The sequence below is a fragment of the Pezoporus occidentalis genome, unplaced genomic scaffold, assembly GCF_034315485.1.
Source record: "Pezoporus occidentalis ecotype Australia unplaced genomic scaffold, CSIRO_AGI_Poc_V1 ctg213, whole genome shotgun sequence".
NCBI lineage: Eukaryota > Metazoa > Chordata > Aves > Psittaciformes > Psittacidae > Pezoporus > Pezoporus occidentalis.
Genome location: NW_026913997.1, coordinates 378,036 through 400,326, shown reverse-complemented (window position 1 = coordinate 400,326; position 22,291 = coordinate 378,036). Strand labels below are relative to the sequence as shown.

General features: G+C 39.5%; 1 protein-coding gene across 3 annotated transcripts in view; it reads left to right on the top strand.

Annotated features, from left to right (window-relative positions):
• The first annotated feature begins 2,008 nt into the window (after nt 1–2,008).
• DNAH7 (dynein axonemal heavy chain 7) overlaps nt 2,009–22,291 on the top strand; it is a 115,628-nt gene continuing 95,345 nt past the window's right edge. For 2 of the 3 annotated variants that reach the window (XM_062619643.1, XM_062619642.1), the window contains exons 1-14: nt 2,009–2,115; nt 5,432–5,500; nt 5,952–6,060; nt 6,175–6,325; nt 6,645–6,738; nt 7,909–8,089; nt 8,783–8,852; nt 10,799–10,924; nt 12,105–12,224; nt 13,986–14,169; nt 15,636–15,815; nt 17,109–17,384; nt 18,896–19,023; nt 19,203–19,281. In XM_062619643.1, the coding sequence (XP_062475627.1) occupies nt 2,101–2,115; nt 5,432–5,500; nt 5,952–6,060; nt 6,175–6,325; nt 6,645–6,738; nt 7,909–8,089; nt 8,783–8,852; nt 10,799–10,924; nt 12,105–12,224; nt 13,986–14,169; nt 15,636–15,815; nt 17,109–17,384; nt 18,896–19,023; nt 19,203–19,281 (1,782 nt within the window). In that variant the 5' untranslated portion in view covers nt 2,009–2,100. Of the gene's footprint in view, nt 2,116–5,431; nt 5,501–5,951; nt 6,061–6,174; nt 6,326–6,644; nt 6,739–7,908; nt 8,090–8,782; nt 8,853–10,798; nt 10,925–12,104; nt 12,225–13,985; nt 14,170–15,635; nt 15,816–17,108; nt 17,385–18,895; nt 19,024–19,202; nt 19,282–22,291 lie in introns of those variants that run through there. The other variant, XM_062619644.1, reaches the window with a different exon arrangement.

Here is a 22,291-nt window from a genome sequence, read left to right as displayed (position 1 = left end):
AAGGAGTCACAACATCCAGCAGTGTGTGGTGATGTGCTCTAAACATGCTACTGCCTTCTGTAGATACAGTAGACAGTAGTTGAATGATTCAGTATTAAATAAAAATAACAAAGATTTGCCTTTGCATGTTTTCCAGCTAGACTGTTACGTATTATAGCCAGTACAGTATACAGCTTGTTTGAATCTCCCTAAGATATGTTGAATATGAGGACATTTCTCATTTCAAAATCGAAACCAGGCTTTGGTACTGTTTTAGAGAATGACTGGGAATTCCAAGTGATGTTGGATTTTCTACAGCTGGACACAGCAGAAATACCCTACTGTTCTTTGCCTGTGGTATTTTAACAAAGGGACTTTTATGATTAAAACTTGATACATGGACTCTTATAAACCTCTATGTACAGTTCACGAGGTTGGTTACAGGCCTCAATAATTTATAGGGATTTTCCAGTAAGCTAACTCCACTGTAAACTGTAATGCTACCTTTTTTGTATTGCTGTGAAAAATGTAACAAAACCTCTCATTTGAAATACACAAGGTACATAACATAGCAACAGCTCTTTCAGATCCTATTGAAATCCAGACCTGGGCACAGTGAAGTGTCAGAAGTCATACAGACCATACCAATTTATTTAGATAGGTCAAACCATCAAGTTCATAATGTGAGGAACACCCATTAACTACCAAGGAAACTGAAGAAGAGTTTATTTTCTTGTACTCTTTAATTTACTGATTGGGGGATGGGGAGGAGGGGAACAGGCTCTTTAAATCCTAAATTGATTTTGCACATGATGGCCTGATCCATGGTGCAACACTTGAAGAAGTATTTGTTTACTGTTGTGGTTTTGACACCCCAGTCCAGCCATTAGAGCTGATGAAGAGTTTGCAAGCACAGCTGAGTTCTTTTCCATGTTCAGTTGGAGCACGTCTCAGTGTCTTGCCTAAAAACAAGCACCTGTGTTCACTTACTGATACACATCTCTAAATTTAAAAGGTAAGAAGGAACACCTGCCTGAAGAGCAGTGCATGGCACCTCCTACTCTATCCAACTTTAACTATCTTTATTTTCCTGAACTTGGCAGGCCTTAGAAGAGCCTTTATTACAAGAGGGACACTGAGGTGGTGGAGCTGGTCCAGAGAAGGGCACTGAAGCTAGTGAAGGGTCTGGAGAACAAGCGTGATGAGGAATGGCTGAGGGAACTGCTGCTGTTTAGCATGGAGAAGAGAAGGCTCAGGGGAGACCTTACTGCTCTTTGCAACTACTTGAAATGAGGAGGAAGAGAGGAGGTGGCTGGTCTCCCAAGTAACGTGGTACAACAACAACAGCCTCAAGCTGCGTCAAGGTGAGGTGTAGATTGGATATTAGGAGATATTTCTTCATGGAAAGGATGATGAGGCATTGGAACAGGCTGCCCAGGGAAGTGGTGGAATCACTGTCTCTGGTAGTGTTCACAAACCACGTACATGAGGCCCTCAGTTATGTGCTTTAGTGGTGGTCTTGGCAGTCCTGGGGCAATGCTTGAACTTGATGATCTTAAAGGTCTTTTCCAACCTAGCTGACTCTATGATTCTGTGATTCTATAAGCATTTTCTACTGGAAGATGCTCTCAGATGAAAGTGCAGCAAAGCTGAAATTCAGCTTGACATAACTGTTAAATACACTGTCATAGCTTAAAAACAAACATCCCAAGTGCAACCCGTTATTCTCTATTGCTTACGAGCTTGTACGCAGCAAACCAGTCTCCATCAGCCCCACCTGAGCCGGCAGCCTCGGGCTACTCCACCACACGCAGCCGGGGCTGGGCGCGCACACGTGGCGGCAGGGAACAAGCCGTACCTTGGCTTTAGGCGCGGGACGTTCTTCCCTGCCACAGCTCCGCGCGTTTTCCGCTGTGCGGTAACGCCGTGCGGGCCGCGGGCACCGCGAAGCAGCCGCCAACTTCCGCGCTGTGTCCCGCTGCGGGTTGCCCGGAGCGACGGTTGACGCCCGCGCAGTGCCTCTCCTCTCCTCTCCTCTCCTCGCCCCGGGCCGTTGGCCAGCGGAGGCCCCAGCGCTGCTAGGTGACGGCGTCCGGGCAGCGCTGCCTCGGCCGCGCAGACATGGGCACCGAGCAGGTACGGCGTGAGGGAACAGGGGGCAACCTAGCCCGCAGGCAGCGGCGGGAGAGGGCTGGGGGGCCTGCGGGGCCGGGCTGGCTGAGGTAAAGGGCCTGGGCACGCTCGCTGTCTGCGGGACACAGGGCAGAACGTTCGGGTGCACTTGGTACCGGCAGGGCTGGTTCTCATCTGAAAAGTGGGGGGTTGCCTTTAAACCTTAAATAACTCGCGTGAATTAAGCTTCTGAAATCACGGGTTTAATCCCTGGCGTTTAACTGAATGCTTGCCCTGTGTAAATTGAGACCTCCCGGAGGGCAGCCGAGCTTTACTTGTAGGCTCCTCCATGAGTTGTAGGCTGGTTGTGCCTGGTACTTTCCAGAAAAACTCGGCTGTGGTGTCCGTGCTATGAGCTCCTTAAAGGAGGTCTCTGGAAACAACATGGTCCTTCTTGCAGCTGCCCAGATTCCCGTTAAATGGAGGGTAGGGGGGATGTTTTTAAACGTGAACCGTGATGAGATTTTAATTCAGTTTGTTTCCAGAATTGCAGGAAGCTTGAATGCTGAAGCCAAAAGCCAGTAGAAGCTTTTTAGCCATGAATGTTGTTTTAGATCTCTGGGCATTAACAGACACTAATTTGTATTATTATTCTGGTGGCCAGCTTGGGTTGTATTTGGTTAATGTAATTAAAAAAAGCTGCTGCGTCCATCTGGTCCATGATGCCAGGCTCCATCTCTTGTAACAGTCTTTCAGAGCAGGAGAGACTGTGTTCACACTTGTGAATAACCTGGGCAATAGTATCCATTGCTAAGTCCACCCCTCGATCATGAGTCCATCCCTATGTTGCATCTCTGCTCTGATGGCCTGAAGTGCCATGGGCCCACCAGGCTCAAAATAATTCACTGTCCCCTTCAGCAGTTTCTGCAGCTTGTTGCTGGGGACTCCATACAGCTGCCTTCCATCTCCGATGCTTCCAAAGCACTGGAGGGGCCCAGTGGACTAGATACTTGCCCATACTGTCCCACACACCCTGCCACTCATGACTCTCCAGCCTTGGAGAAAATCTCTTGGTCCCCCTATATTGTCGTCTAACCCCAGACAAGACCCAAACCTGACTCTGCTTAACTTTTGAGATCAGACAAAATGCTTGTGGGTAAAACACACTCTGTGTGCCAACATGCTGATCCCCATCACAATCAGCAGGCAGGTCCCAAGGATACCCAAAGGCCATTCAAAACCTCCAGAACTCTCAAACGATGCTGCTGTACTTGTCACTGGGGCTGGTGTAGCCGCTGTGCTGTGCTTGCAGCTGCTGCTCTCCCCACCGCCAGCTTCTCTTTTCCTGAGTCCAGCTCTTCCTCCTCTGCCTTGCCGGAAAATGCTGCGTGGTCTCCTGCATCCTCCTGGGGCTCGGCGGGCGGCTTCCGGGAAACGCTCTCGGCCGTCGCGGGGCTGGGCTCGGCTCCTCCGCCGCCCTGCAGCCGCTTCCTTCCGCTCCTCGGCCGCCCCGACCTCCTCCACCGGCAGCCGTCCCCTCGCGGCCTCCGGCCCCGCTCCCGCCGCCGCTTGGTCCCCGGGGCCGCTCTCCCGGGCCGCTTCAGCAGCCGCCGGCCCCCGGGGCCGCTCCCCCTCGGCTCCCCGCAGCCTCACGAAGATGGAGAGAGGGCGAGGGCCAGGACGGTGAAGAGCAGCCGGACGGCCAGGTACAAGTCCACGGCCACGTCCGTCCCGCCCTGCTGCTGGAGCCCGCCCGTGTTACAAGTCATTGCCATAAAGCACAGTGAGACAAGAACCTTAGCCCAAGCCCCACACTTGATAAACACTAACACAGCAAATACCGGTGCTAAGTAATGTACTACATTCTGAAACTGTGAGATCAAGAGGAACAACTGTGAGAGCCAATAAATCAGCATTGTGACGAGTGACTATTAATCCTGTCAGATCTGTTGTTATCTCAACCCCTTGTGCCCCACGTTGGGTGCCAAAAGAACTGTCGTGGTTTAAACCCAGTCAGGCAGCTTGTTCACTCACTCCCAGTGAGTGGTGCCGGGCTGACAACAATCGAGGACCCCCTGTTCTTGCCCTCCCCCTGCTCCCAGAGGGACGGAGAGTCAAAAAGAATGCAACTCCCACAGGCTGAGATAAGAACACTTTAGTAACTAAGGTATAACACAAATCACTACTGCTACCACCAATGATAATAATGATAAAGGAAATAACAAGGGAAGAGAATACAACACCTCAGGACCAGCTGACTGATAACTTGCCCCCCAGGCCTGACCAAGCATCGACCCATACCTCCTCCAACCCTGCAGTCCCCCAGCCCTTCCCACGAACTCTCAGTTACATCCTGGGCATGACGTGCTGTGGTATGGAATACCTCTTTGGTCAGTTTGGGTCAGGTGTCCTGTCTCTGCTTCCTCCTGGCTTCCCCTCCTCCCTGGCAGAGCATGAGGCTCACAAAGTCCTTGGCCAAACCAAAACATCGCTATCAGCTCTGTTCCCAGGCCGAAAGTCAAAACACTGCACTGCACCAGCTACCAAGAAGGAGAAACATGACTGCTGCTGCTGAACCCAGGACAAACTTTCTGCGCTTTGTGACTTTCCTCCATTACAGCCTTTACATAGGACACAAAGCAGAAAGAGAATGACTGTAGCATAGACATGCAATATTACTGCAAATGCAGCTGCATGGAAAGTGGTGGGGATGGGTGTGTTAGTGTAAAACAGAGGAGAAATAGAATAGCCAAAGGCAGTTGTATTAGAGCCAACTTCAAATGTTTTTACAACTAGATTGTCTCATTTGTTTATAAGGAGGTGCTGTACTTTGTGCTAGCCAGAGTCCTGGGCATGGTCAGGGAGTGCTTTTGGATAGCCAGCTTTGATGTCTGATGCTGAAGGATCAGATGTGTCAAAAAGCAGAAAATACTGGACCCTTTTGAATGAAAGTTTATGGATTAGAAGAAGACCATTTTATATTTTTAAAATGGTGACTGAAGAATGGGAATAAGAAAATTGTTTATTTGTATTATTTAATAGTATCTTGTAATGTTTAAGTGTATAGCTTGGCAGAAAGGTAACATACATGCTTCCCAGCCTAAAATTAATTTGTCAGAGCTCTGATTTTTCAAAGTCATTTGAGAAGGTTGTATTCTGTGTGGAAACATTCTAGCAAGAATTGGGGAAATGATATAAAACTGTAGGTGTAAAAGTTACTGTTGAAGAGATAAAAATTGAATTAGAGCTAGTTTATAATTTTGACTGGTCACAAAGGTGATATTAGTGGTAATTTTAAATTTCTAGTTGTGATTTTCCTTCTTTTGTTTTCCCTTCCAAGCCTGGTCCAAGTGTCAGAAAGAAGTCGACAAAGAAAACAGAGAACTTAGTACTACCACAGTTGCCTCAGGTAGTTTTGTTGGCTTTTTTTGTAAGCTTTCATGTCAAGTATACTTCACAGCATGATTTTATGAAGACCATAGTTGTCATTCAGATATATGCTGAGGTGTATATTCTGGCTCTGCACTATGTATTTTTGTTATATCTGTATATGGATCATTGTTGGTATTTCAGTACTTGGAAAACACTGAAAGTGCAGTATTTGACCCAGTTTGAAAATACTTAAGGCATATAACTAGAAGGTTTACAAATATCATATATAAGTTTAATATGCTTTTATCCATAGTCTGAATATTTTGAATTGGAGAGCAACTTATTATTAGTTTATTGGACAGTTTTTATGCTGGCTTATTCCTGCTATGTATTAGGCTACAGTATCATTGATTTGCTGTATTGAAGAAGTCTTGAAGTGTATATAAGTAGCACTTACAAAAAACTAAAATATAAAATACTCATTCCAGATAAGGTGTAAAACACTGTGGCAGCAGACTTGTCCTTCATTCTGTCTGAGCAGAGAGCAGAAAGATGATGAGTCAGATGAGTTTACTGTAAAAAATCAGTGTTCATCTGGTAAGCTTAATATTTTTAGTACTAATAAACAAAACCTCTTGGAAACATAAACATACGTGTGGTGCATTTGAACCTTTTTTTTAAAATTTAATTTCAAAACTTGTTTTCTGCAAGAATATTTGGGTGTGAGACCCAAGAGACAGAAGATACAGGATTCTACAGGTAATAAAGGAGGTGCTGGAACATCAGCTTCTACACTGCAGAGCACCAGCCGTCTGAAAAAACAACAAGAACGATTCAGAAGTGCACTTGTTGACTTTATATTGTGAGTTCCCTTATCTTTGAATAATGTGTTTTTCCCTTTTGATAGATGAACCAAGAAGTATGTATATGAGCATGAACTATATCACCAATTTTAAAAGCTACCTTAGCAGGGAAAATACAAACTTGGTCACATGCATCAGTGTTCTTTTTGAATCAGAATGTCATATGCTCATTGTCAAGTTTTGCCAGTTCCCTTTTTTGTTCAGTTTGTTCACAACTGACATGTAGAATGACTATATGTTACTTACATCAGTAAAACATGTCTGAAGAATGTGATGCATATTCTTTATTTTATTGTTTGGGTTTTTTTTTTGTCTCAGGCACCAAGACCTTCCTGAAGAACAGCTTCTGTCCCCTGATGGAACCCAGCCTTCAGAAGCAGATTCTTCTACACCAATAGAGAAGGACATTTTGGTAGCTAAAGACATTTTTCTAGAGTATTAAATGAAATGCAGTGCCAGTCACTTATTGTAAATTTTGACAAGATGGTTGATACAATGAGAGATGACTGACAGTGATATATTCTTGTACTATTAGTTTCACACCATGTACCATTTATAGTGTTATTGCTGAGAATGGAGCATTAGGAATGTATGGATGAATCAAAGAATTTCAGAATGGAATAACAACTGGAGGATAACTGATGTCAGGAAGTATTAAATGAATCTTTTCTACCCTTGCTGAAGGCGAGAATAACTTGCAAGGGAGGGTGCACTGCTTTGAGCAATTGAGCAATTCTCTTTGGGTTACCCTTATCTAAAGGCTGGGATGTTCTTCATTCTCATTCTGGTTTAAAATACCTTCTGTGACATGATTGTATACACAATTTTGTAGTTTATGTATCTTTAAGATAGACCAAGTCCGTTTTGGGATAAATGGATTGAAATAGATTAATGTTGGTAAGCTTCCAGTTGGTAGTCCATTCTTCATTTTTTCATCTGGGTTTCCTTTAGTGCTCTGAGGTTTTTTGTTCATCACATTTCGCATGCCTTTAAATGCTGGCATACAAGCAAATGTACTTATTTGTATTATACATTCATATTCTGAGCTGTATGTTGCATATCCAAACAAAACTCACCAGAATGTATGGCTTGCATTTTGAATATATGGACCAGCCCCAGAGCTAATGAATAATAATGGCAGCACTGGAATTATGAGGTAGATGAATACATATTGGAAATCTATTTAAAGAAAAGGTTGGTACTCGGGCAGTGCAAAGGAGAGGCATCTCATCAGAGTTATAGAATTGTAAAAGGAAAACCCAAACAGAAGCCAGATTTCTATGAGTTATGTCCATTCTTCAATAAAATTTTTGTTATTTTGCTCTTATCAGAGAAATGAAATGGGGCTTATGCCACTATACCCTGTTTTTCTATCTTGGGGCTTTTTATCATTATTCTACCCACTAGTGTTTGACAGGCTGATGAAGGTATTGAGATCAGATTTAATGATGTAATTTTAAACATAATTACTTTTTTTTTTTTTTTTTTTACTAAATAAGCCCGTATCTCTAGTTAAGCCCGTAGTAGCAATGACTGTCTAATACTTGACTTAACTGATACATCTTACTCTTCTATCCTGCAGAAATACTACTACTACATTCGCCATGGAATTGATACAGCAAATGTGTCCCCAGTAGATCAGTCATGGATAGACCATATCTTAGCTTTAATTCCGCAACACCTGAAAGTACACAGTGAAAGTATATGTTCACTGACTGATGAAATAAAAGAAGATTATCTTCTGAGTGTAAAAAAGGCTATAGGTAGATTTCCAGAAGTTTACTTGCATTTTCTCCTAAGTTGCTAGTATTAAAGTGTGTTCATAGAGTGGTGTTTGCTGCTGAGAGCTGCCATTGTGGAATTGTTACATCTAAGTGTTCTCCTGGATGTTAGAGGCACATTTTAATAAAAAGAATACTCATGTTTTCTTATGTTTGTTATAACAAAAGATAATAATATTCGTTATTATTGATCTGTCAATAGTTTTTAAAAGCATTATGTTATTAATAATGCTTTCTCCTAAATCCCTTTTCATGTATATTTAGGTAAAACCATTCATTTCAATGAGTTATGTGTTTGAGTGCTTTGGTTGGGACATTAAGGTGCTGGAGCATGTCCAAAGAGGAACAATCAAGCTGGTGAAGGGTCTAGAGAACAAGTCCTGTGAGGAGCAGCTGAGGGAACTCGGGTTGGGGTTGTTTAGCCTGGAGAAAAGGAGGCTCAGGGGAATCCTTACTGCTCTCTGCAACTACCTGAAAGGAGGCTGTAGCGAGGTTGCTATCATTCTCTTCACCAAAAAGGACTTGGCAGTGCTAGGTTAATGGTTGGACCCTATGATCTTAAGGGTCTTTTCCAGCCTAAATGATTCTATGATTCTATTTGCTGAGCTTATTTTGACTTTTCTTTTTTTTCCTCCTCCACCCTCACCCCCCTTTTTTTTTAATACTTTTTTTCAGTTGATTTTGTTTTAAGAGACACCAGGGAAAAAGATGAAGACAAGAAAGATGATCTCCCTCATTGTGCACAGTAAGAAAATACATTTATTGGAAAACACTAACTGCAGAAGAGTGGGGTAGAATAGCATGTATAATGAACAGTCTTCATACTCAGTAGTCAGTGTCAGCTGTAAATAAGGCTTAGTTATTCATTGTGTAAATTCAGATAATATCATTATACAGCGTCTTTGGAAAATCCCTGTAAAATACGTGTTTATCTTGAAAGGTCTTTGGAGTTAGTTTTGTTTAGCAGTACTTAACTGGTAAAAAGTCTAACAATTAACTCCGCAGCATTGGTCTACGTGGCCAAATGCTTATGTCTCAGCTGTTGTAATCTATGGAAGAATGTCATGTTTACACAGATTTCACTGAAGCTCTATCTTGTTTACAGATTGTGATGGCTTGGCTCAGTATATACAGAGATTTAAGAATGTAATAAATATAGACTGACTTGTTCCTCAGAACAATTCAGCAATATGAAGTGTAAACAGTGATAGACGTTGGGTTTTCCAGTGTGTAGCAACTTCCAGTTTGGAGTAGTGGAGTATTTCAGTCCCATTTATGCTTGTCTTAAAAAGTCAGCAGTCTACTGAAAGCAAGTGTAGTGCTACTCCCAGGATCATACATCTGTCCAGTGTGAATCAGCCTACCAAGAATTAACTTTCCTAGAGCATACTTTAATTCTTCCTGAGATGTGAAGGTGAAGAGGTACCTCATTCATAAGTGTAGCCAAAAATGGTGCAATATGTTTGCGTTGTAGAGGAATCAAATCTTACAAATCATGCAGAAACAAAACATTTCCACCAATATTAATCAGGCTTTGTATTGAGTAGTTTTATTGTAAACAATTTCTGCCCTGTGGTTTGAGGTAGATGCTTTTAGATATCAAATGGTAAATTAGGTTAGATTACAGTAAAAGGGATGGCTGTGACAGTTGTTACTTAAGCAATTTACATCTTAAAGAGAAAAGTAGGAACTTATTTTTGTTATTGTATCCCCTGAGTAAAAGATACACCTTGAACATCGGATTCTTTGTAGATCTTCTGTATCCTCTAGGAACTGTGTAGGACATCACAATAGTTGGTATATGGGCTTATGTCTTGCGTTTAGATGCAAATCCAAACCTACAAAATTCCTCTAGTAGGATAATAATTGGTAACAGTTTAATTCCATTAACTGTATTTGAAATATGAAATTTTCTTCTAAAGAAATACATAGGATACATGTGGAAAAACTTTTTAACTTCCTGTGACTGCTAATTCTGTTTATTATACAATGCAGATTCACTGAGAAATGGATGAAAGTTTGATATTGGAATTACCATTTTCTTTAATAGGAGTTCATTAAGGAAATGAGAACAACAGTGTTATAAATATATGACGAAGTTGTCGGGAGTGTTTTTGCTTTTCCCTTGCAACCTAAAGATTGCAATGTATACTACTTAAGTTGGAATCCTTAGTATTTTAGTAGTAAAATCAGACTGCCTGTAGAAGTTGACGCTTGTTTTTAAAGCAAATAAAGGCTATGAGTATATAAAAGACCTCCACCAAATAGCTTGATGTTTTAAAAAATTTGAGAGCAGACTGAGTTTATGAGCTTTTGTAGATTTGATGTGATAAGCATAAGCAGATACAACTTATTGTAGAAAAATTTATTGACTATACACATTATGTATGTATAACGATTTTCTTACATCCTAAATATAAGGCACCATGAATAGGCTGCAGATTTGTTAGGATCTGGCCAATATTTCTCTCATATTATTCTTTATCATACACTGGTCAATTTTTGAAGACTTTTTTTTGGTGTCTGGATAATGAGGAGAAAGCTAGATTTATTTCCTGAATTTTGTTCTTTCTGGGATGCAGAACAATTATCTTAAAACAAATGTATATATATTTTGGTTCTTTGCACATCTACATTCATCTTACTGTATCTTGATGACTTTGTGGTTGATTTTCTATTTCTTTTTTTTAGAATAGCAGTAGTGCCAAAGCCTTGGAACAAGTCTTTCTTGTCAGCATGCAGTTACATGAAGGCAAATTTGCATGCAATAAATCCTACAATGCTTGCTGTTCTGAACTTATGGGAGACGTCATTTAAGTAAGTGTTAACTACATCTCTTAGGTTTCAGCTGCTCAGTGATTTCAGAATCTGTACAGGGAAATAAAGGATGGTGGTATCTTAAGATTTCCAGTTTGCCCTATTGAATTTTGCACTGCTACAATATATGCATCTGATCATAGTTCTGATGGCTTTGTTCAAAAGCCATTATCCCAAATGTGTTCTGTGGTCTCTCTAACTTTATTCTGTGAATAATTTCTGTGAACTGTTCCTCAGTAGTGATCAAGTTTCCTATCTGTACTTCCCCAGAAACCACATGGAAGGCTTTATTATCTTCATTTCCTTTGGTATCTAGGCAGTTTTAAGCAAGAAGCTACACGTGAAAGTTGAATAGTTTAGCCATTTCATATTTAATTTTCTTTAGAACTTGGTCTTTCTCAGGTCAGGAACATTCAAAACAGTCTCTCTCGCAAGAGAAGGGTTGCTATCTTGCCTAGGGGGGCACATACATTTGTTGTTTGTTTTTTTTTTCCCCTCTCTTATCTGGTTAGCAAGGGCAAAAGGCATTAGATGGGCTATTGTTTTCTGCTTCCAGAGTAGACCAAACTGCTTGCTTCTTTCTTGACTGATGAAACAAAAGAGAATGAACTGACCTGTCCAGGCCAGGAGCCAGAACAGGTTGCAGGGAGAGGGGTTTTGGGTTGGGTTGGGTTGGGTTTGTTGGTTGGTTTGGTTTTTTTTTCTTTGTTTGTCTTGGGGGTTTTGTTCTATTTTTGTTGTATCTGCTGAGTAGGAGACAAAATTTAGCCAATGTCTTTAAAAAAATCTAAAACCTGAAAATGATTTTTAAGCTAGGTTTAGGTGGTCATTTATTTGTGTTGTTTTGCAGTATTTGTAAGAAGCCATCCAGTCCCAGAAAGGAATGCTATATAATATATACGCAAATTCTGACTCTGAAAATAGTTATTAATATGCTCAAATGTAATAATTACGACTTCAATTTAAGACCATACATACAGGCAGTACTGCAGTGCTTTTGTGTGGTTGGTCTGAAGCAATAAATGCTAATTTCCGAAGTGAACATTATTTTTAAGTGTTTATGTTTAAAAATCCTTTAAGCTTTGTGAAATATGAAGAGGGTTTTATGGAAGAAAAGAAAAGATTAAAAACCAAGTTAGAGTGAATATGCTCCTGAAGTATTCACGTTACATTGTTTCAGAAATTTCCGCCTTCTTGATACACAAATATTTCACAATCAACCAGAAGCTGAGGACCTCTCAGGATTCCAGAATAAAATCGTGAAGGAAATTGGAAAAGCCAGAGCGATTCTGTCTAAGAAGTATGATCCGGTGTATCCGTATTTTTTAAGTTAGAATTAAAGATTTACCTTTTCCTTCAGCTGTTTCTGAAACTCTGAATTTTCTGGAGGGAGAAGAAATGTCCCATTTTAGTCATACATATTGAAAAATGAGTTGTAGTGTTGTGAAATTCTTTGAGGCCTTCGAACAAAAGCTGTTGTGTGAATGTTGAACATGGTATCACAATTTGTGCACTTTCCTTATTCTAACTTTTGGTGGCATGTATTTTGCTCACTTCTTAGAGATCAGCGACACAACGTATTTCAGCCTGTTATGACAAAAGCTTTTGTTTTTTGGACCGATTTGTGCTCGATAAGTGAGAAAATAAAATGTTGCTACTACTAATGATTTCACAGAATAGTTAGGGTTGGAAAGGACCGTAAGATCATCTAGTTCCAAACCCCCTGCCATTGGCAGGGACACCTCACACTAAACCATGCCACCCAGGATTCTACCCAACCTGGCCTTGGACTCTGCCAGGGAATGAACATTCACAACTTCCCTGGGCACCCCATTCTAGTGCCTCACCCATAACTTTTGTTTGTTCAGTCCAAGATGTTTTAAAAGACAAAAGGCAGTTTTCTTGGTAGTGCGCTCAGTATGCTGCAGTTAAGTTTTCAAATAAAGTATCAAAATTGCTAGGTCTTTTTTTGATGTTTGTGGCCAGACTGCATTCACAGAAATACAGATCAACTAGGTTGGCAAAGACCTTTAAGATCATCAGGTCCAACCAGAGTACAAATTTTATGTTTCAAGTAATGATGGGCTGGGAGGAACCCCAGAAACCCACAGCACGTTTACCAAGTTCCATGGTCACTTCTTAAAACCTTCCCAGATGCTGAAGTCAGGCAATTGCCTTGGGCTCCCAGCCACACATCCAGCAGTGCTGAGCTCACCCCAGGCTCTGCAAGCACAGACTGCTGGAATTTCATACCCTTTTCTTAGAATCAATGAGTGGTTTGGGTTGGAAGGGACCTTAAAGCTTATCTAGCCCCAACTCCCCCCTGCCACAGGTGGGGACACCCTCTACCAGACCAGGCATTGCTTGTATGCCTCTGATCTTTAATCAATAATGCTTGATTCCTGCAGTTATATGTTATTGCATTTTTACTCAGGTTTTAATTAAATAAAAGTTGAGACCACTATAGTCTCAAATAAGCTGTTTTTCATGCTATTAGCCTTGAAGGTTTTTATTTCCATGCTTGCCCATGATTTTGTTACGTATTGCTTTTACTGTTTTCAGGTGTATTTCTTCCTGGCTCTAAAGATTAGCTTTCTGCTAATAACTGAAAGCTGTGCACTTCTGTGCTTTCTTCCTATTTCCCAGCAATACCAGAGCCAATTTCATTTTTGTTAAGGGCAAGTGGGCAGAATTCCCTTTGGATTGCGTTCGTATCTTAACAGCTACTGAGGTTGCAAGGCTGCGTAATGAACTGTGTAACCCTGGCACTTAAGCGTGCTGCCTGCAAAGCCTTTCTTGCCTGATAAATAAGAGACCAAAGCAAGATAGCAAACTTGACTATCATACTACCTTTTATTTTAAATATGGTTCCATAATAATAGATAACATTTTCAGACACATGATTCTGTAGATTTCAAAGATACTACCATATGACATACTTGCGTTATATGGTTTCCCATATAAGTTTTCCCTTTTGACTGCATGTAATATAAGCAATTAACTTAAAAGATTAATTAATGCTCATCACTTGAAAAACTTAAAGATATTGTATTTTTTTAAGTTGGCTTCCAGAAGTGCAGAAAATCTTTTACCAGGGAAATAAACGCAAACAAGTACCCAGCGATGCCAGCACCAGGAAATTAGAGTCTTTCTTCGGTTCTGCTGCCACATTAATGACTCGTCAACTACAACATTTACTTTTACATTCAATTCAAGACTTTACAGATTTAATTGCTCAACCTGCAGTAAGTAGTCTTTCGTATGAATACTAGCAGCATTGTTTATCCATATACATACAGTTTGTTTCCTCTTTATTTTGCTTCTCTTGGAAAAACAATAGAAAAGTAAGTATAAACTTTAGTGGCATGTGCTTTCTGGAAAAAAAGTAATATTTTAGGAATGCATTTTTAGTAAGTAGAGTTAAAATAACTTTTTTTTTCCTCATATAAGAAGGGAAATATCAGCATATTTTAAATCTGATATCCTCAAGAATATATTGCAGTCAGACATACAGTAGAAATCCATTAATATGAAGGCTGTTTGCATCTTGTGTAAGTGGTCTCTCTGTAATAACCCATCTGCAGAGAAGTCTTATCCTCTCTTCTACTAGTAGGTGTCTGCTGCGTGCATTGGCAATCTAGTTCTTGGGGAAAGGCAAGCAAAAGAAGTTTCTCTTTTGCAGTCACGTAACTTCTGTTGTAGGGGTAAATATTTTTTGTTGATATTTGATGTCTCGGAGTGCAACTGGGTCTTTGTTCAGCTTTTTGTTAATACAGACTTGCCATCAAATATCCACAGAACTCTGGCTCCAAATAATACTGATGAAACAATATGCAGAGAATATAAGTAAGGACTCACATTGTGGAGGCAGGGTATTTACTTTTTTATTCCTACTCCCTTGTAGTTGTTTTTAATACTTCTGAGATAAGTGAACTTTGCTGTATACAGTACTATTTTCTGCTATTATTATTTCTCAGTACATATTTTGTTATCCTTCCCAATGATGATCCTATGCTACCTAGTAGTGATAAAATGTTTCCTCATGTTTGCTAATTTTTTATGTAGTTAGAATATATTAGCAGGTACAGGAAAGTTAAGAGATGCCTGAATCAGATTAAAGATACGATAGAAAATCAAAACATACCACCAAGGACAAAAGCCTATGCAAATTTTCATACTGGAATACATGGGAATCCATACTACAAATATAAACCTCATAATACTCAGTTTTGTGGATCAGATTCTTGATAAACAAGTATGATTGGATATAACACGTTCTTATTAGTAGTTTCATAGTGACTGCACCAAATGATGAATACATGTACTGCTGTACATGTAATAATTTTATATATTGCTACCTTTGTGAGGGCTACTGCTGTCAAGCTACTGTGTCTCAGTCTACGCAAACCAGTTTATAACAGTTGTTGGCTAGCATATAGGGGATGCCTCTAGTGCCTACTAAAAATAATGTGAACATAAGATTATGTGAATTGCATCAGAGACATATTTCTTACTTGCATGGGTATTTTTCTTACAATTACAGAATGTCATTTGCAGTTAAAAGCCTGGCAATTTGAAATGCATATGCTGGAGTAATTCTTAATGATCCTTTGAGTTTTCCTGCATGAGTTAGGTTAACTAATAATTTTCTTTCTTTCTTGTTGTTTTGTGTGTGTGTGTGTGTGTGTGCGTGTGTGTGTGTGTGTTTTAGAAATCATTCCAAGCCTACAAACAGCCAGGTTTAATCCTGAAGCCAGTCCTTCAGAATGACAATATAAAATTTGAACCTGACTTTTGTGACTATGAGGATACATTACTTAATATTTACACTATTATGATTCAAGCTGTCAGTGATATACCAAGAATTGAGACCAAGTTATTTTCTAAGTGGGTAAGAAGTTACAATACTCATGAGTTTTGTTTTATCATTATATTGTTGGTGCATTTAGTTCCTAGGTATTTTATTGAATAGCCCTACTGTCAGAACTTGCATAGTGATATTACAATACTCTTTCAGGATATTTGGAACAATCTGAAATAATCTTAATTTTATTAATAAAAAGCCTAATAAGTGTTCTCTAACAAATAAAAAGCCATGAATGCTATTTTCCCCTATGAGCTATTGTCTGCAGCAGCTGCTACAAACGTACTACAAACAAAATGGATGTATTTAAATTTTAAACATATTTCTGCAGTATTCTCGAAAATGCCTTCTATTTTGGTACTGGAAAGGATGATGTCTTTTAAATATGGGAACTTTTGAGCAGATTATCCTTACAGATAATAAACTATAATTTTTAAGCTGTTGATATTTTAGTTGGTTTATGCATTCAGCCAGGTTAAAATGATAATTCAAACAGGAAACAATCCAAGTTAAGTAAAAACATATTGTGAAATAATAGTGATGATAATGTATCTACTTCTTTTAGGATTGTGTGTTATTTTCAGTATAGCAGTCTTAGTTTTCGTGGTGGAGAGTGAAAGTAATGCCCTATGCTGGATCTTAATCATTTCCCAGAGAGCTGTGGGAGGTGAATGTTTCTTTTTCCTGAAGGAACATAATTTGGACATTCTGTTGTCCTTTCTGTTTAGCACCAACTTGATTTTTAAATAACTAACTCTCACCATTTTTGTTAATATGCTTGAACACATGACCAGGCAAAAACCTGAGTAGTATCCTATGCTTTATAAAAGCACTAACCAGTAACCTGTGAAAAGACAAATGGAACATCCCAAGCATGTCTAAATGTACGAGAGCAAGGCTCTAGATCTTCTGGAGGTCTGCAGGAAAGTGTTTTCAGAATTAGTAATGTTGTAGATTTATCAGTTGATAGCGAAATTGAAGCTGTGCTTGTGATTCAGGAAGAATAAAGTCCATGTAGATTAAATTTAAAATTGTCGATGGAATTATTTTGGGTAAATAAATAAGAATGAATTTCTGCAAGTAGCAGCTTTGATTTCTTATTTTTTGGAGGCAAACATCTGTAAGTTAAGACTTAAAGAAAAAGTATGGCAGTAGACTGTAAATAGCTGTATCTACAAAATTAGGCTTATAGTTGGACTCTAATTAGAAAGATTTTAAGTAACAGTTGATTTTTTTCTGTCTATGTTTAACTTCCATGACATAAGTGAGCTACAGACATAACTGTAATTTGAAAATGCTTTTGTGTTTTTTTTTTCAAAGCCAAAAGGTGAGTTTTCATCAACTGTCTTGAAGCCCATTATCCTGGATGAGATCTTGGATGAGTATAAGAAAAGGATCAGAGAAGAAATTATCAAAGAGAGTGCTGCACCTGTGGAACATCTCAAGCTATATGATAAGTACAGCTTCCTAATAAACAAACAAGCTGAACGAGATATTGATCAATTCCTGTCGGGGGAATATACCTTTGAAGAAATGAAAACGGAAATTATAAAGTACCAGAAACTTGCAGAGGAAATAAAATGTACTTCTGGGAAGGTAAATGATAAAAATGTTCAAAAAGAGAAAAATGCATATAATTTGAATGTTGATTTTGTGCTTATGAATGTCATCAAAGGTGCTGATAATTGTCTGTGAGATAATTAAAGTGAAATAGAATATTTTTTTTTTAGCATTTCTGGGGCGTATTTGTCATATTAAACAAGAGTTATTTTTGCTAGAAATTGTTTTGGGGCTTCTGAAGGCATTCAGAGTATGTTCCTCTTAGATGCTAAGGAGTAAGATAAAGTGTGGGTCCAGCCACCTACAAATTCCTTCCAAGCGTCTAAGGCAGAGAGAGGATCTTTAAGATGAACCACACATTTTTTTTTGTCCCTGTAAGGATATTCTGTGGTAAGAATTCTTTGTGCATCCATTCTGAAAAAGAACTCGAAAGGCTAAAGTCGTTTTCCTTACATTGTTTCTCTTGTAACACTCAGTGCTGTCGTGGTTTAAACTCAGTCAGCCGTGCAGTTTCGCTCGCTCACTCTCCCCCCTTCCTCCCCGCCCAGCTCCTGGAGGGATAGGGAGGAGAATCGAAAGAATGTAACTCCCATGGGTTGAGATAAGAACAGTTTAGTAACTAAGGTATAACATAAATCACTACTGCTACCACCAATAATAATAATGATAAAGGAAATAACAAGGGAAGAGAATACCACTGCTCACCACCTGCTGACCGATAATTAGCCCAACCCGGCAGTGAACTAGCCCTTCCAGGTGACGCCCAGTTTACATCCTGGGCATGATGTGCTGTGGTATGGAATACCCATTTGGCTAGTTTGGGTCAGGTGACCTGTCTGCTTCCTCCCAGCTTCCCCTCCTCCCTGGCAGAGCATGAGACTCACAAAGTCCTTGGTCAGAGTAAACATCACTGAGCGACAACTAAAAACATCGGTGTTATCAGTGTTGTTCCCAGGCCCAAAGTCAAAAACACAGTGCTGCACCAGCTACTAAGAAGGAGAAAAATGCCTGCTACTGCTGAACCCAGGACAAGTGCAAACCTCACTTCTGGAGAAACTAGTACTTACAGGCCTGTCATGAGGGCGTCTGTGTGTTGAAGTAAAGGTTACTTGCCCACTAGTCAAAGAAACCATTGGATGCAGGGACCCACTGGGAGGTAGAGTCCCTTTTTAATCCTAAGGAATGTCATGTGCCTCTAACAGTAACACAAGATTACCATATTTTAGATGTATCTCAAACTGTAATTTCACCAGACAACATTCCCTGCCCTTCATTTATGTAGATGCCCTTCATTTTTGAGGAATTAGATTTTTCTTGTTAATGTCAAAAGCAATAGAGGTAAGATTTAGGTGAAGTTTGATGTACAAATACAGAACAGTTACTTGCAACTGTGGCTTTTTCTTTCCCTTCTTCACTTGAAAGTTTGAAAAGTATTTTATGGTTTAACTAAATTACTAGATGAGATCCCTGGCATTCTGCTTATGACAGTGAGAGAAAATAGGTAAAAGCTCTTCAGTGTTCTGACACCTGTTGTATTTGTATTGCAGCGCCTCCGTCTAGGATTGTTTGAATTGCATTGTGATGATTTAATAAATACTTTGGGAAGGCGAGCAGAAAATATTCGTGAAAAAGTGATTTCCAAAATGCTTGATGATCTTCAAGACATAAATATGAGGTAACTCCCAAACGGAAAATGTCTATTGAAATGCATTTAATTTTGTTTACACTGTTGAATCTTTTTAATTTTCAAAGGATGTGTTGATCTTGTTTCTGCTGTTATAAATGTATGTGATTGGTCCAAGGATGATTAAAACAAAACACAAGTGCCAAACTGTTTTTTGATGTATTTTTCAGACTGTGTGATGAGTATGAGAGAATATCAGAAAAAGCCCTTTCTCTTCCGGCTAACACGCAGGAACTAATGGAGCTTAAGGTACTCTTCTTTTTTCATGAGTCCAAGGTACAAGTAGCTACTAATACTTTTGCTCTGGCCTTAAGCAGTTAAGATACGCAGGTTACCCCCTTTACAGGTATGATTCTGGCCTTGTTAAAGTCATTGGTGTCACTGTGTGTTTTATTGCAAAATAAAAAAGGACAGGTCTTTGGCCATGAGGCTGAATGTCATATCCTGGCCCTTATACATAACAGTTAAACTAGTTTTTCCCCACCAAAACACCATGGCTGTGATCAGACTGCCAATTTGGAGTAGTTCACTGTCTGTGCTGTCACTCTTGCATTATTGGCAAGAGTGCCATTTAGCATGGACCAAAGCCCTGTAGGGTGGCTGTCTTCAAAGTAGGGGGTGTGCAGCCCAGAGGGTGCACAAGGTGATCCATTGAAGTATATGACCTAATAGTATTTACTTCTTATCTAAAAAAAAAGTGAGAAAGAAATTGAGCTTTACCAATATTTGATCTCATCTATGTGTCAGGGGGTCCTGTGTCACGTACATATGTGAGATTTCCTGAAGAAAGAGTGGGTGTTCCACAGCGAAAGGGGATTCACAGTGGCACCCTCAGTTCTTCACTTGCTGTCAATGTATTACCATATATTGCAGTTTGCCTGCCCAGTTAAATAGATTTGTGGGTTATGTTACCTAGTTTTAATTAACCTAACTCTCACAAAATGGGCAACTGGCTTAAAAAGATCATTATAGAATCATAGAATGGTTTGGGTTGGAAGGGACCTCAGAGGTCATCTAGTTCCAACCCTCCTGCCAAGGGCAGGGACGCCTCCTGCTAGATCAGGTTGTTCAAAGCCCCATCCAGCCTGGCCTTGAACTTCTAGGGATGGGGCAGCCACAGCTTCTCCAGGCAACCTGTTCCTGTGCCTCATCACCCTCACAGTAAAATGCCCTCAAAGAAACTGTAGGTTGAAGATAATACTGATAATGTGAGCACAAGTGATCGAGAAAGTGTCAGAGCTGATGCTTCTATCCCTAATACGAGCCCTGCATTGTCCACATTACAAAGTAAAAATGATGGTTCTAATCAGATTTGACTGGTTGGCAAAAAAAAACCCCAAACCAAATTGGAATTATCAGCAAGAGTATTTGAAGTATGAGTTCACATTTACTATTGTTAATGATGAACTTTGCCTAAAATGTCTCTTGTGCCTTGAGATATTGGTTAATGATAGCATGAAATCATCACACTTAGCAAAACATGTAAAAACTAAGCATCTGGCTCATGAAAAGAAACCTCTACAGTTTTTCAGTGATGTTTCAAGTCGTGCTATACTTAATTCAGTACTCTAGAAAATGTAACCATCCGTGCTAGAAGACTCAGAAGCCTCTTTTTACTCTATGGTGAGAGAAAAAAGTACATACCACTGGGGAAGCATTTGTTCTTCTTGCTATCTGAATAGCTGAAATAATACATGAAAAACAGTATGGTGACAAACTCAAGTGCATTTCTGTTGGAAGGCACATAGAAAACATTGATGAAGATTTGTAGAAACAAGTATTTGAACAAGTTATGCAGTGTGGAGATCTGCTGTACAGCTGGGTGAAAGTACAGGGGTTTATTATGTGTCAGTTTATGGTATTTGCTAGATTCTGTTTCAGTAATGACATACATGAAGAACTACCTTTTTCTGAGCCACTTAAAGATGAGTTATGTATTTTTCTTTAACGGAATACAAGTGTTCCTGATTTTGCTGACCTACTGGCAAGTGGCTGTCAGTAACATGTTACCTTGCAGATATTTTGGTAAAATAATGACAATCTGTCATTCGGGGTGCAGGTGACATCTTTCAGAATGAGTGAGAAATGAACTGCTTTTCAAAAGAAAATCCTGCTTTGGAGAGAGAATTTTGAAAATAGATGTTTGAAAATGCTTCCATTGTTATGTGATTTTGTTGCTGAAAACTGTGCCGCTCCTCCACCCCCCATATCTGTACACTTTAAAAGCTTGGTAACACAATTTTCTGAGCTGTTTTAGTGGGGTTTGAGTGCATTTGTTAAAAATGCAACACTTCCCAGTTAGTTTGCAAGAACAACTGAGTGGCGGCAGGGAAGATAGAAATTTGCTAGATTAAGCGTTTGCATAATTGGTGGATGGGATCACAATTTATTAAGCACAGCCAATGACGCAATTCTTCCATTTGGATCTGTGTATCTTTGAGGGTTTTTTTGTTTTTTTTTTGTTTTTTTTTTTTATTATGACAGCCACTAAAACATATTGAAATAAACTGAACTTAGAACAAGACCTTTGAATCTCTGAATCTCAAAGTATTAGATAAAGCACATTTGATCATATTGCTTTCATTAGATATATTATTAATAATAGTGAAAGCAGAAAGATTTCTGTAAAATTAATATTCAATGTATTCCTTTAATCTTCATGTAATCCTTATTTAATTTCTATTGTGCAGGCTTTTTTGTGTACACAATATGTTAGTACAGTAAAAACTAAGCATCTGGCTCATGAAGAGAAACCACTACAGTTTTTCAGTGGTGTTTCTCAAGTGATGTTTGCTAAAACGTGTTTATAATATATATATATATGTATCATATATGATATATGCATTGCTTTCTTGGTAGAACAAGTGAGCTTTTCACTATAGTGTGTGAGTGTATACCTGTAAATAAATACAGATATGTTGGGGGTCCATGCTGAAAGAGTCCTTGCTGGCAAGAATGTGTGATCAAGAGCACTGGAGACCATTCCTGTGGGGGAGCATGCTAGCAAGCAGTGTGGCTGGCTGGAACAGTGATTGAGCCTGTTAGCAATATACATATTTAGTTAGTAATATAGATATTACCTAGAAGTTTTTTCACTCATTTTCAGGAAGCAATGTGTTTGTAAATGGTAGCTCGAAATAAGTGCATGGTTGTATTTCTATCCCCATCTGCCTATTGCAACCGGCTAGCAAGTTATTTCTGTAGTGCGGGCAACATGCCAATAGAATTAAATTAAGACTGTGTGTTTTTCAGGCTTCTG